This window comes from Diaporthe citri (genome assembly GCF_014595645.1).
Source record: "Diaporthe citri strain NFHF-8-4 chromosome Unknown scaffold_1, whole genome shotgun sequence".
Classification (NCBI taxonomy): domain Eukaryota; kingdom Fungi; phylum Ascomycota; class Sordariomycetes; order Diaporthales; family Diaporthaceae; genus Diaporthe; species Diaporthe citri.
In genome coordinates, this window is record NW_025064846.1 from 219035 (window position 1) to 231428 (window position 12394).

Here is a 12394-nt window from a genome sequence, read left to right on the forward strand (position 1 = left end):
AGGACGGGTATGAATCTGGTCATCCATGTCAACTCGGGTGGTGCAGAAAACGAGAATTTGGAGATCGTACACTGAGCAGTGACGATAGACCGTCTCCAACGTGTGCGGATCAGGTTGCAGCTCGGGTCATTTCCGGCGCCTTATTGTCACTAGTTTACTGCGTGACCAGTCCGTGTGTCCATTGAGAGGGCACTAGAAGTGTGGTCAAATTAGTAGTAAATCGGATGCAACATGCCGGGAACGTCATTATAGATCATCTTTGAACAAATGTATGTCAATGTTTGAACCAATTGAGATTGAACAGTTCGACTTAGACCCACGTGTCATAGCAAAGCCTTTAAAGACCATTCATTCAACGGGCTACAACATTGGTGCACAGTGGGATCACTCCACAGCTTCTGAATTTCACTATATTCCCACGTCTAGTGGCCTATATACTTTATGAGAAATGCACCTTGAATGCAGTACCGACAACAATATCATTATTTGGTGCCACAGTGGACAAAATGATCATCGAGGCTCAACAAGGTCGTAGACTCCCAAGTCTGGAGCTCCTAGACGCCTTCCTTTGCCAGGCTTAGCGGTTCATGAATGTGATCATGTCATTATGGGGACTGCCGTACTGGAAGTCCATGACCTTATGGGCGACGTTGATACCGTGGATTGTATGGCAGGTTAGTCGACAGCTCTCACTGTTTTGAGATTGACGGAGCACCATTGTTATTCACCCTAAAACGTGAGGATGACATATTGACGAGCCACGCGAATAAGAAATCAAAGTTCTTGTAGGTAGTTACCTGCTCAGATACTTGGCCGGGCTTCCGGAGCAAGTCCCGGCATTGCCCGTGATATTGGACCTCATCAGATATTGCAACTTAGCGGACCGGCCCGAATCTTCATGACAGCCCCGCGCCTTTGTGGGGCAAAACGTGGAGTAGGTGACAGAGAGTGCAACATTGGTGTTGATTTCAAGTGCTGTATGTCTATGATTATCTCTTAGTTAACCTAAACAGTCGTCGTGAGTAGCCTGGCGAAATGGGCCTGACGGTGCGCTTGTTTCCTGGTCTATATAGCCAGGGAATCCTGCATTGGGGTTGTCCAGATACTTCGGACGAGCGAGTTCATGCCATCAAATGGTATTTATTCATTAGTAGTTCCTTGTTCCCATGATCAATCGCTATGGCGCTGAAGAGCCTGTTCGTCTTCGCCCTCTTGTCATGGAGATCACCAGGGGTTCGCCAACTGACAGACATGAGCTCCAACGCCAAGACGCAGTGTCGTTTGTTCACCCAGGCGCACTACATACTATCAAAGACTTCGAGAGAGTCCAGCAACATGTGAGGGCCAAGGAACAACCTTGGTACAGAGCCTGGCAGCACCTGGAGTCCACAAAGCTGGCCCAGACCACCTGGGCACCAACGCCCCAGGAGATCCTCGTCCGCGGCGCAAACGACGCACTTCCGCAGAATTATGGATATGCATACCGTGATGCCCACTCCGCGTACCAGCTCGCCCTCCGATGGCTCATAGGGGGCAACACGTCCTATGCTGACCACGCAGCCAAGATCCTGGACGGCTGGGGCTCCACCCTGGTCGACATCGACGGAAATGAGGACAAGTACCTGGCTGCAGGCCTCTACGGGTACCAGTTCGCCAACGCAGCTGAGCTCCTTCGGGAGTATCAAGGCTGGCCTAAGACTAAGCAGAAGGCCTTCGGTGCAACTTTGAACATGTCTTCGCAGTCCACAACAGGGATTTCCTCGACCATCATAACGATAAGCAGGACTTTTACTACGCGAACTGGGATCTGTGCAATATCGCTTCCCTGATGGCGATCGCCATCTTTAATGACAACAAGACCATGTACGACTACGCCGTCAACTACTTCAAGGACGGGCTACCTGGCCAGCCTGAAGTTGTCGCAAACGGCGGCTCTGCCGTATTTCTCCATTGCTAACTTCACAGAGGAGGGAACTGATAAGACGCTTATGCAAATGCAAGAATCGGGGCGGGACCAGGCCCATGCTCTTCTTTGCATCTCTCTACTGGGAGTCATTGGCCAATAGGGTTGGAATCAGGGAGTGGATCTCTATTCGATCTACGGCCATCGGATCCTGAATGCGTGAGTTCTCACTTTCAATCATGACAACTTTATGGGGCGGGTTGCTGATTCATGCCATAGTGCCGAGTATGTTGCCAAATACAATACGAACCACACCGTACCATATACTCCCTACCGCAGCTGGGAAGGCGTGCTGGAAGTCGTCTCCGAGAAAGCCCGCTTCGACATCAGACCTGGGTACGAAGCACTTCATGCACACTACAATGCAATCAAGGGTCTCAACGCGTCATGGTCGTTGGAGTATCGTGACTTTGTGAATGCAAACCTGACGGGGCGGATCGAGGGCGGTGGTGGTGATTATAGCCCCAACTCTGGGGGGAATGACGCGCTGGGGCATTGTACTTTGATGTATCGTCTTAAAGACGACTGACCGTTTTCTGAAGACATAAGAACTGTTTCTGATCGCGCGAGATACAGCAAGAATACGAATTGCTTTTTAGATGAGAACCAGGTCTTGGAGGCCTGTTTCGCTGAAATACGAACTCGGCTCGTACCCTCCGTCCTTCTCCCGTAGACCCAGGTACTCATCACACTCTTGGCCCATGTGAAAGGCCAACTCGAGCGTGCCGGATCGACGAAACGTGTTCGATTCCTTTGGCTCTGCAGCCTGTACGAGGAGGCCATGTACACAAACACACTCGGCCAGGGTATCATACCGTCTGGCTAGAAGCAGCATGTGCGTGGGATCACCCAAACGCCATGCCTGCTCTCGAGGAACCTTGTCCCTCACAAGCCTTGCTAGATCCTTATTGTCAAACGTGAAGTACGTCGTCACAACCCATTCCTTGTGCGCGTCAAAGTCGTCCGGTAACTTTCTTAGCACTCCTTTGATCGCGAGCCCGCGCACGCCAGACTTTTCGAAAGATGGCGATTCTAGATCAGATTTGAATCCTGGAATGTCAGACAAGACTCTGAAGCTAACACCTTTCAAAGGCTCGAGTTGTGACACCTCTTTAGAAGAGAGGCTGGTGTCAGCATTCATAGATGCCCAGGACCACGAGGGTGCAAGTTGCTCGCGCTTGATAGCTTTGCGAACCAAGATGTGGCGTTCCATGAGCAGTGACCGGAGCAGATCCCCTTCCCAGAACCCGGCAACGAAGTTGTCTTTGATGAGCTCACCCAGAATGCGCGCTATTCCGGCAACTGCTGGAAGGCGGTCCAGTTCGACGGTCATATCCATTCCCGCGTAGCGGTTGAGGAAGGTCCTCCAGAATGAGTATACGTCTTCCCGCTCACTTTGCGTGCTCAGAGAGCGTATCCGGTCTCGTCCGGCGCCTTCCGTCTGCTCCCAAACACGAGAGCCGTCCAAGAATGCTTCACTGGCGATGCTTTCGTTGCATTCCCAGTAAATCTTTCCCGGGGTGTAATGGATGACGGCTGGCGACAAAGCTCGCTCCTGGGCTACCCAGCCCCGACTGTTCAGTGGGCTGTAGACGACTTCGCGTGAGAACTCTCCATGGCTTGCTGATACATAGAGACCTTCGAAAACACCTTTCGAGTCAAGCTTCTCGGCGAACAGCTCACAATGCAAGTGCATTGGAATATGCACGAACGAAAACGCCTTCCTCTCGCCGAATAACCCTGAAAGACCATCTTTGTAGCCAGTTGCTGCAATGTTGAATTCCCCGTTCAAATAAACGTCTCCCATTTTCTTCGCCTCGTCCGTCCAATCCTCCTTTGAGTCTTGGATAATGCAGAGGGAGTCGATCCATATATAGTTGATACCGAGCTCATGTGCGACATGGATCGCGTCTTGAAACACTTTTGGCAGCTGTCTGATCGGTATCGCTTGGCTGAGCTCCTGGAGGTTGTTTTGTAGCAACCTGAAAATCACACCTTTACCCCAACAATGGCTTAGTGTGACATATGGAGTGGAAATCGGCAAATCTTTTGTCTTGCATATTTTGGCCGCAAGGTCTGTTGACTGGTTGTCAGGTCTCCAGATTTGAACCAGCCGGGTTGGAAGAAATCTCGATTCTTGTCTCCAGTTCCGGCAAGTCGCATGGTTTAAACACTGCTGATACCAGGATCGGGCTACGGCGAAGCTTGTTGCCGATTTTGCGCTGCTTGTCCTGAGCGCGGGATCTGCCCCAGATAGATTAGCTGAAGCAGTCCACGATCAATGGCATTGATACCTTGACATACCTAGGAACTCTGGTCCGAGGCCCAGTTTGCGTGCAGGATAAAAGGTGGCGTTGTGGATACGACTGGCATCCTCACAGATATCAAAGGTGCCATGGTCGCTCTCGCATTGGCACAGAAAAAAGCTCAACGACAACGCCGAGTCCATACGGCGCATTGTACATTTGATGGTCCAGAATCTTTTCTTGACTAATGGAGGGTTGGATCGATGGCAAAAGTCCTCCAAGGACTGCGCCACGGCCATGCACAGACGGCAGCCTTCGTCGACGGACTCTTGCAACGTATCCATATACAGATGATGATCAAGATAAGCGCCAGTATGGCCTGTCTCATTTACTTTCCAAGTCAATCGTTCGAAGCTGCGACAAGAGGAGCAGAGGCTCGATGCCATTTGGCTCAACGCACGGGACATATCTTCGTCTAATTGCCCCGTGGAATCGTCCTCATCCGTGTCAGTGTCGGAAAAGTCTTCAATGTCCGATTCAAATTGATCTCGCATCATTATTTGTTGATCTATGAGGTCCATTTCCTCCGATCTGAACTGTCTCATGCGGTCTCTTTCTTCTTCGAATCGTTGCCTGAGGTCTATATCTTCGATGAGTTGATCAATGCGGTAAATCATTTCGTCGTCGAGTTCATTCAGGCGGTTTACTTCATCCTCGAGTTCTTTCATGGAGTCATCCTCATCCGTGTCAGTGTCAACAAATTCTTCCACGTCCGATTCGAATTGATGGCCACGGGGGTCTATGTCATCAATGAATGGATTCATGGAAGTGTGCTCGTCCGTGCCTGTGTAGGCGTTCTCTTCCTCGCTCGCTCTGTAGACGTCTTCATCATGGTCCACGGTAGTTGATGTTGATGCTGGAGCAGCCGATGCGGTATCCATCTAGTACTGCGGGATTTGCCCTGGCGTCCTGTGCACTTGATTCCGATTTGACCGATGGAGACAGCGTTGAACAATTCATGTAGGTGGTTTGAAGTATTGCTCACGCATGCAAACTCGCGAAGCATTTACGAGACGTTGTGCCTGGAACCTTGTGTGCGAAATAATGGATTACCCCGCGCATATATGAGAATCAGGCAGAAAACTGCCGTTGTCATACAAGAACAGTGGGCCTATTTTTGGACCCCAACGTGGCACATGAATGGGGCGCAGGAGGCCCACCTCCAGAGACAGAATCTGAAGAGATTGGAGCTTTCTTTTTCCTAGGTTAGGTAGCGGAGGGGAGTAGCCTGCTCGTATCTCTAGATAGAGGCCAGTAAGTGGCTACAGACAAACAGGGTCTCAATAATAGCGACGTGCATTATATGCTACAACAAGTTGTTCAGCAATAAACATACGAAGCCCCAGGACCAAAGTTTCCTCGGAATTCAGAGTGAAAATGTACTTTAGCCGGTCAGACGGTGGGGATCATCTCTTTTGTTGAGATTTAGGTAATTCTGGGTTCAAATACTCTTTTTCTTTTCATATAAGACCTTTTCTTATCTGTTTGGCCGCTTTTCTGTACAGGATCCCGTCCTTGAGGGGCGTGTTACAAGATAAGTGGGCTTATTGTTAGGCCACCAGACTGAGCCCAGTGGGGCCCCCTCTGGGGACAAGTACTGAGGAAACCAGATTTTCCGTTTCTGTCGACTTTTCTTGTGACAGCAGTGACTGTTGGCCAAGCCCACCCCGCAGATCACATCCTTCGTCCCACCAACGATACCCTGAACGGGTGAACAGCCCAGCAGCGAGCACGTGACATTCCCCATGCACGATCGCAATGGCGAAATGCTGTTTAGACGTCAAGGGTTTCAGCATAGCACATTGGCCTCTGGGTCCTAGGATTAGCAAAATTGAAGTGCAAAGGGGGAGGATCTATTTCAGTCTGCTAATTGATCGCGTAATTTGGGCCTCACCATCAGCTGCTGAGCTCAGCGTCTACGGACGATCTAGGCCGTCTAAGGAAGATCATGCCCCGAAAGACTAGGTCAATAGTTCATGTCCCAGACACATCAGAACTCAGACCTCTCTCCCGGGACGGTGGACCCTTGACATATTTTGGATATCCATGTCGATCCCTGCGACATGCGTTGTTGGAACCAAGGGCGCGGCCAAGGGCAGTAGTGACCACGCAGTAAATTTGAAGGGCAATGGAAGTAGAGGCAGGTCACAGAGTTCTGAAATGTAGGACGAGCCATTTGTTTGATTACAAGCAAGACTTGCGGTACTAGTGTTGTAGAGTTTAGAAACCGTTGATGGAAGGGGTTCTCGTCTGTGCTCCAAAGCCGAGCCCAATTCTGCTTAGTGATACTGTTAAGCATTCAAAAGCCCGATGTACTAGCCATATCGACGACCTCCGCAGCCTACTGGGCCGCAAGTACTGGAGGCGTCGGGTAAGTGATGTCAAACCAAACCTGCAGGGCAGATCCCGACAGCGCCTCCAATCCTTGCATAGCACCCTTCGCAAATCTCGCTCGCAATCTCATTCTCACCGAGAGCTCCACCATCATCGGGTAGTCGAAGATATGCCTGCGAGCTTCGGCTTCGCGGCAGACACCGTGTTGGAAGACCCAAGCCAGCTCCTTTGCCGCCAATTCTTTGACTCCAGGAAGACCACATCGGAAAATTGGCTCTGCGGCGATCGTTTAACAGACGTGGATTGAACCGATATGAAAATCTTAACAACTCTTGATTGGAGAATGCGTTGTGATGGTAGGGGCACTGACCAGATCTAGACACAAACTTGTTCATCCATACTCGACGCTCGGAGTCCCTTGCCTTGACAGCCTCCCAGGTGTTGAGACCCGGCATTTCATCCTTCTCAATGCTGTTCATGGCGGTGTTATATATGTGACGACTCAGAATCTCTCCTTTAGCGATTTGGCTGATAGCTATTACGATGTCAGCGCAATTGCGTCTCAAGCAAAAAGATCGCAGCAGGGTCAACTCGCACCAGCAGCCACAACATCCTCTGGCTTGTCGAAAATCTCCAATAGCGGGTCAAATTCGGCCACTTTCGCTCCTGCCTGCCTGAGAAGCACGTTCCTCGCTCGCTTTGCAAAAAGCCAGACCCTCACAGGAGGAAGACGCAGGTATATGTCATCGAGCATCCGGCCACATTTCTGCCTCAGTGGTTCTGGTGCTCCTTTGGTCCAATCAGCAAGCATCATTCGCAGTTTGAACATGCGGATAGATTGTTCGATATTGTAAATGCGCGCATCCAAGGTGCCCCCTTGTGGGAAAGGATTATTAGCGAGCGTCCTGCAAGAATAGGAAATCATCAACTTTACCAAGCTTCGTATATAGACTGAGGAATGGAGTGGGTGAGGATTCAGTCATCGCGGAATCACGGTCTATATCCTTAATGATGTCGTCCATGATCATTTGATATACTGAGTGCAGAACGTCGTTGTGCCGTTTTCCCGTGGTACTCATGGACTTCGCAGTCGGAGACTCTTCCCAGACCGGCTCTGCATCGGACCCCAGAGATTTCATAAGGGCGGACAGTTTTTTGAGCATTGTGACTTTCGAATGCATCTCTTCCTGTGTCCCAACGACGTTCTTCCAAGTCTGCGACGTGTCTGTCATATACCATTCCAACGTCCTGGTGAAATTCTTTGGAGAGGCGAACAAAACACTTGAACAAGCGCCGTCCAGCACGAATGAGTTGATCTTACTGACGTGATCGTTGTTAATTCGGAAGAACTTGAAGAAAAACCCGTCTCCACCGGACATGGGTGCGTTCGGCTGGAGCTTTCTGAGTTGCCCATCAATCAATTCAGTGTAGTTGTTTCGCGCCTTGGCAATGGGAAGATCAGCAAGCCCAGATTGACGACCAGCTCCGAACCATTGATCAACAGCAGCTGATCGCCACTGGTTTCTCTCTTCTCGGATCTCATCATCGAAGTCCTCCTCTGGCACAGGGAGGAGGTTGCTCCTGAGTACAATCACAACCTTCGGCGAGATCGGTGCGAAGTAGTGGAAGTTTACCCAGGGGCCACCCGTCTGTGCTCCAGTCGTTGGGTCGACGAGGAAGGAGTCGATCCGTTCGTACACGCTGTAGCTATTCTCAGCCAGTATGAATTCCGCATCTGCATCGGATGGAGAGCAGAAAGCCATGTATGACTGTTGGGTGTGATGGCAGAACCACCTGGCGTCCGGTGGATACATCCTCGCCTGGATATCTTCCATCCACTGACCGTCGGAATCCATGTTGCATTCCGCAATGGCTTTGAGGTTATCAAACCACACATCCATAGGTCCGTCGAATCCTCGGTCGAGCATGTACTGGTACAACTCAATCTCATCATCCGAATTGTATTCGTCAGGTGTAGCGTGGTGGAATCTTCGATGGGACTGGGAGCTGCGGTACATTAGCAGGAATAAAAACCTGCGCAAGATATTCCTATCTTCTCGCGATAGCCAGAGTCCAACGTCTCCTTGTTCGACCGCTTCGATGATTTTGCGAAATATAGGACTCGCTTCCTTCTCCAGGCCTCCGAACATGTCTTCAATGTGGCGTCTTTGCTTGGCTGTCGCTTGTCCCAGGTCTTCGTACATATTGTACATTCCCATGACGCGCCTGACCGGGATGACCTCTACGGCCAGTTCGTCGGCTGTGAGGTTCACATGGCTCACGATCGGCTCCCCGTGGTAAATCCTCCGAGCTTCTCCATGGCCCTGCTTCGGCTTTCGCCCCGAGCTGTTCTTTGGTTGCTTGTATTTGCTCGAGAAGTTTCTGAGCAGGAATTGTGGAACGAAATGCTGGTATTCAGCCTTGGCGCTACCCGAAGGGAATGCCATCGTGTCGAGTGTCGGCTACCCGACCTAGGTGCGTCGAAGGAGGTTGCCAAAGCAACTTTCGTGGGCAAAACCAGGTTGTCTTTCATTTCAGCCTGAGATTCCTAGTAAGCACCCCGCACGTAAAGACCAATCCTGAAATGCAAAGTGTTTGTGCGACGTTGTTCGCACGTCAGCCATTCCTACTAGCCAGCATTCTGACCACATGCAGTGCATGTTGTTTCCGCATTTGTGTATTCGTGTCAAAAGTGTGGCGATGGTTTAGCCACTCCTCCGGAATGAGAATTCCCAGCACACGTAATGACCATGCACTCGTGTAATTACTTACTTCCTCGTTGTATGTAGAAGTTTGATCAGAGCGAGACGCCTAGATTCACCTATTTGGGGACTGGGGCTGGTTGTGTAAGGAAGAATGTGTGGACTCTATCAAACCGTAAATTTGATCACCTCGAAAGTCTGTATGCGATTTTCGTGCGCTGGTCCAAGCAGACTGTCAATAAGTTCATTGAAGTCAGCTCCGAGCTATTTTCCGTCTGGCTAGCTGGAAGGAGGTTTGGTCTACTGCTGGAAAAGAAAATCGTTCAAATTGACAAGCTTTCTTTGGATCCCAATACACTCAGTTGGGCGCAGAATCATTTTCAAAACACGCTTAATCAAACAATATCCAGCCGCGATCTGGTCTCGGCCTGTTGATAAATGATGTGGTTTAGACCATTTCCGCCTGGCAAGAAGAGGGTGAAGACGACTCTCATAGCTATTCAGGCAGTATGTTACCAATAGTGTATAAGCACTCGGAGAGACGCGGGGGGGGGGGGGTTTGCACGAAGACGATCCTGACAACAATCTCCAGTCCCTTTGAGACTAGGACCCTGGCAATAAGAGACATGCCTAGGACGCACAGCTGGACACTGGGACTGGCCCAGCCGTCACGGCAATTCGGCCTCAATAACACTTTCAACCGCCATCGGGTGCCTCGAGATACCCGCAATCCTCAGGCCACAGCCTTCCAATAAGCTCTCCCAGCGCTCCTCTGTCCTTTCCAAGGCAGACAGGACATTCATCATTTGCAAGTCCAGGGAAGTCATGAGGCTCGTGGCGCCCCTGGCCGGCAAGACAATCTCGTAGATGAGCAGCTTCGAGTAGCCCCTCTTCATAGCCCCCTTCACGTTCTCAAAGATGCGGGCGCAGTCCTCGTCCGGCCAGTCGTGGGACACGGCGTGGAAGAAGTAGGCCCGGGCGCCGCCCAGGGGCTGGGGCTTGAAGAAGTCGTGCTCCATCCTCGTGATGCGCGGGTCGAGCTTCTCCTTGGCCCCGTGCGTGTTGGTCACCTCCGGCAGGTCCTGCACGACGAGTCCTACGTCCTCGGGGAGGTCTGGATGTCTGGAGAGCAGGCGGGCTGTGTCCAGGCCATTTGCGCCGCCGATGTCGACGAATAGCGGTGTTTTCCCAGTGAGATCGGCGCCTTGAACCAGGCCTGTTGTGTCGTACACCTCTGTCCAGTCCATCTTGTGGTCTCCCATAGCAACCATCGAGCCGAAGAAGTTCGAGCCCGCGGCGTGGTTTTCCTGTAAATAGTCAAAGAAGACGCAACCGAATGTATCGACATGGTTGTCGAACTTCTTGGGGTCCAGGGGCTCCCTATACTGGTTCTTTTCCAGGAACGAGGGCAGGTTGACGCCACAGGGGTGGAGGTGGCTGAAGCCGCTTCGCACCAGCTGATTAGTGTACGTCGACTCGTCACCCATGGCGAGGCTGAAAGACGTCGGCTTCCACTCATCCACCGCGGTCTCTTCAAGCACATGAAGGGCGGCGAAGTGCCTCAGGAATCGCCCTGGAGCAAAGGCTTGAGCTCGTATTCACTCTAGGACAGAAAACGAAATTCTGACCCAAACTCACGGAGGAGATTAGGCTCGGCTGGAGCACTGCACATCTCGACGATTTGGTCGGTAGATAGTGGAATCGGGCCACGGCTCTTGTTGAGCTCAACCCACTTGGACCATATCTCAAGGTCGTGGAAGACTATCAGACCAGACACAAGCACCGAGGCCTCCGAGGTGAGAGCCCACCCCCGCTCAAAGGGCGTCTCCAGGCGGGCGAGAAGCCTCCGGGCAGCCTCCTTGGCCTCATACCGGTCTGCGTCTGACTGGAAAGACTCTGGACGGATATTGTCCAGGAGCTTGGTCGTCTCTGAGAGATAGGTGGCCATGCGTTTCCGGGTGGGTTGGATCTTGCGATCTTGCGACGTGGATGAGGTCGGCTGTTAGGTAATTGTGACAAACCCCGGTTGCGAAGCGAGAGAGGACGGCCGTCCACCTTTTGGGTAGGATGATCCGAGGCAGGCCTGATAAGATGCGGTGCGAACACGCAACCACAAAAGGGCTTGTGCATCCACACGTCTGCACCCCGTCTCTCTCGCCTTGATCTTACTGCATAGTGGTCACCTGCCAGGATGCAGTATGCGAACCCGTCATCTTTTGGGCCTGGACGGTTGCAGCGCTTATGAACATAATTGGTAGAAGACAAAAAGACAGAAAATAGGAGAAGTCGCGTCTTTTCTTGCGCGACAGATGAGCACGTTTGAGAGAGTGTTATAAGTGTACACATAAATAGATTACACTTGTACTTGTCTGCATGAACATGTATGCCTACGTCTGCGAACATAAGCATTGGTTCAAGGTCACATTGATGTCTGGCCTGGACAGACAGATACTACTGTAATGCTGAGAGTTCGCCCCTTCGTTGCTACTGTTGGGTGTGGGTGAGGTTTCAGTTGGTTTGTGTGGTTTCAGTGGGGGTGAACATCTCCATTCGTCTGATAGCGGGAACCTTCTTCGGGACAAGCCTCTTGCCGTAGACGGCTAGGCACGACGGGATATGGGGCAGCGGAGGGGCTTCCGCGGGCATCCTGGCTCCTGGTATTCCCACAAAAGCAGGAGAGGCACGAGCTGAGGAGGAGGGAACAGGCAGGCCATGTACTGTAAAGTGGCCCCGGTTTACCCGGTTCCCGGCTTCCCCTCACGAACTGGTGCGCGGTGCTCGAGTCATTTTCCTATTCCCGACCGTTCCCCTTTAATCCCGCCCCTCCTCGCTGGGGCCACACGGCCAGTCGGACTCCCTCATCAGCCAGACAAGACGTTCTCTCCCACCCGCCGCCCGGATTCTCCAGCTTGTTGCTTATCGACCTGCCTGCTCTGCCCTCATCCCGTCTGTCTCATCTCGTGCCGTCCGAACTCGTCTGGTCCGGTAGAGTCCTGATTGACGACAAACGACCTTGTTCCCAGCCAAGGCCGGTCGTGTCCGGTCACATGCATTGATTGAAAAGTAATTGCCCGGCCACAGAGTGGGAA

At 51.7% G+C, this 12394-nt stretch overlaps 4 protein-coding genes across 4 annotated transcripts; 1 reads left to right on the top strand and 3 right to left on the bottom strand.

Moving 5' to 3' along the window:
• Nucleotides 1-1217: 1217 nt before the first annotated feature.
• Nucleotides 1218-2492, top strand: INS49_000062 (uncharacterized protein; the record flags this gene model as incomplete). The annotated part of the gene is made up of 4 exons (XM_043160900.1): nt 1218-1642; nt 1753-1939; nt 2079-2122; nt 2183-2492. The coding sequence occupies 4 exons, from the start codon at nt 1218-1220 to the stop codon at nt 2490-2492; spliced, it is 966 nt and encodes a 321-aa protein (XP_043029406.1).
• A 66-nt stretch (nt 2493-2558) lies between these two features.
• INS49_000063 (uncharacterized protein) lies at nt 2559-5150 on the bottom strand (the record flags this gene model as incomplete). Its single annotated transcript, XM_043160901.1, has 2 exons — nt 2559-4039; nt 4670-5150. 2 exons carry the CDS (start codon nt 5148-5150, stop codon nt 2559-2561), a joined length of 1962 nt encoding a protein of 653 aa, XP_043029407.1.
• A 1460-nt stretch (nt 5151-6610) lies between these two features.
• On the bottom strand, nt 6611-9050 carry INS49_000064 (uncharacterized protein; the record flags this gene model as incomplete). Its single annotated transcript, XM_043160902.1, has 3 exons — nt 6611-6879; nt 6974-7138; nt 7925-9050. 3 exons carry the CDS (start codon nt 9048-9050, stop codon nt 6611-6613), a joined length of 1560 nt encoding a protein of 519 aa, XP_043029408.1.
• A 923-nt stretch (nt 9051-9973) lies between these two features.
• INS49_000065 (uncharacterized protein) lies at nt 9974-11253 on the bottom strand (the record flags this gene model as incomplete). The annotated part of the gene is made up of 2 exons (XM_043160903.1): nt 9974-10878; nt 10944-11253. The coding sequence occupies 2 exons, from the start codon at nt 11251-11253 to the stop codon at nt 9974-9976; spliced, it is 1215 nt and encodes a 404-aa protein (XP_043029409.1).
• Between the last annotated feature and the right edge of the window lie 1141 nt (nt 11254-12394).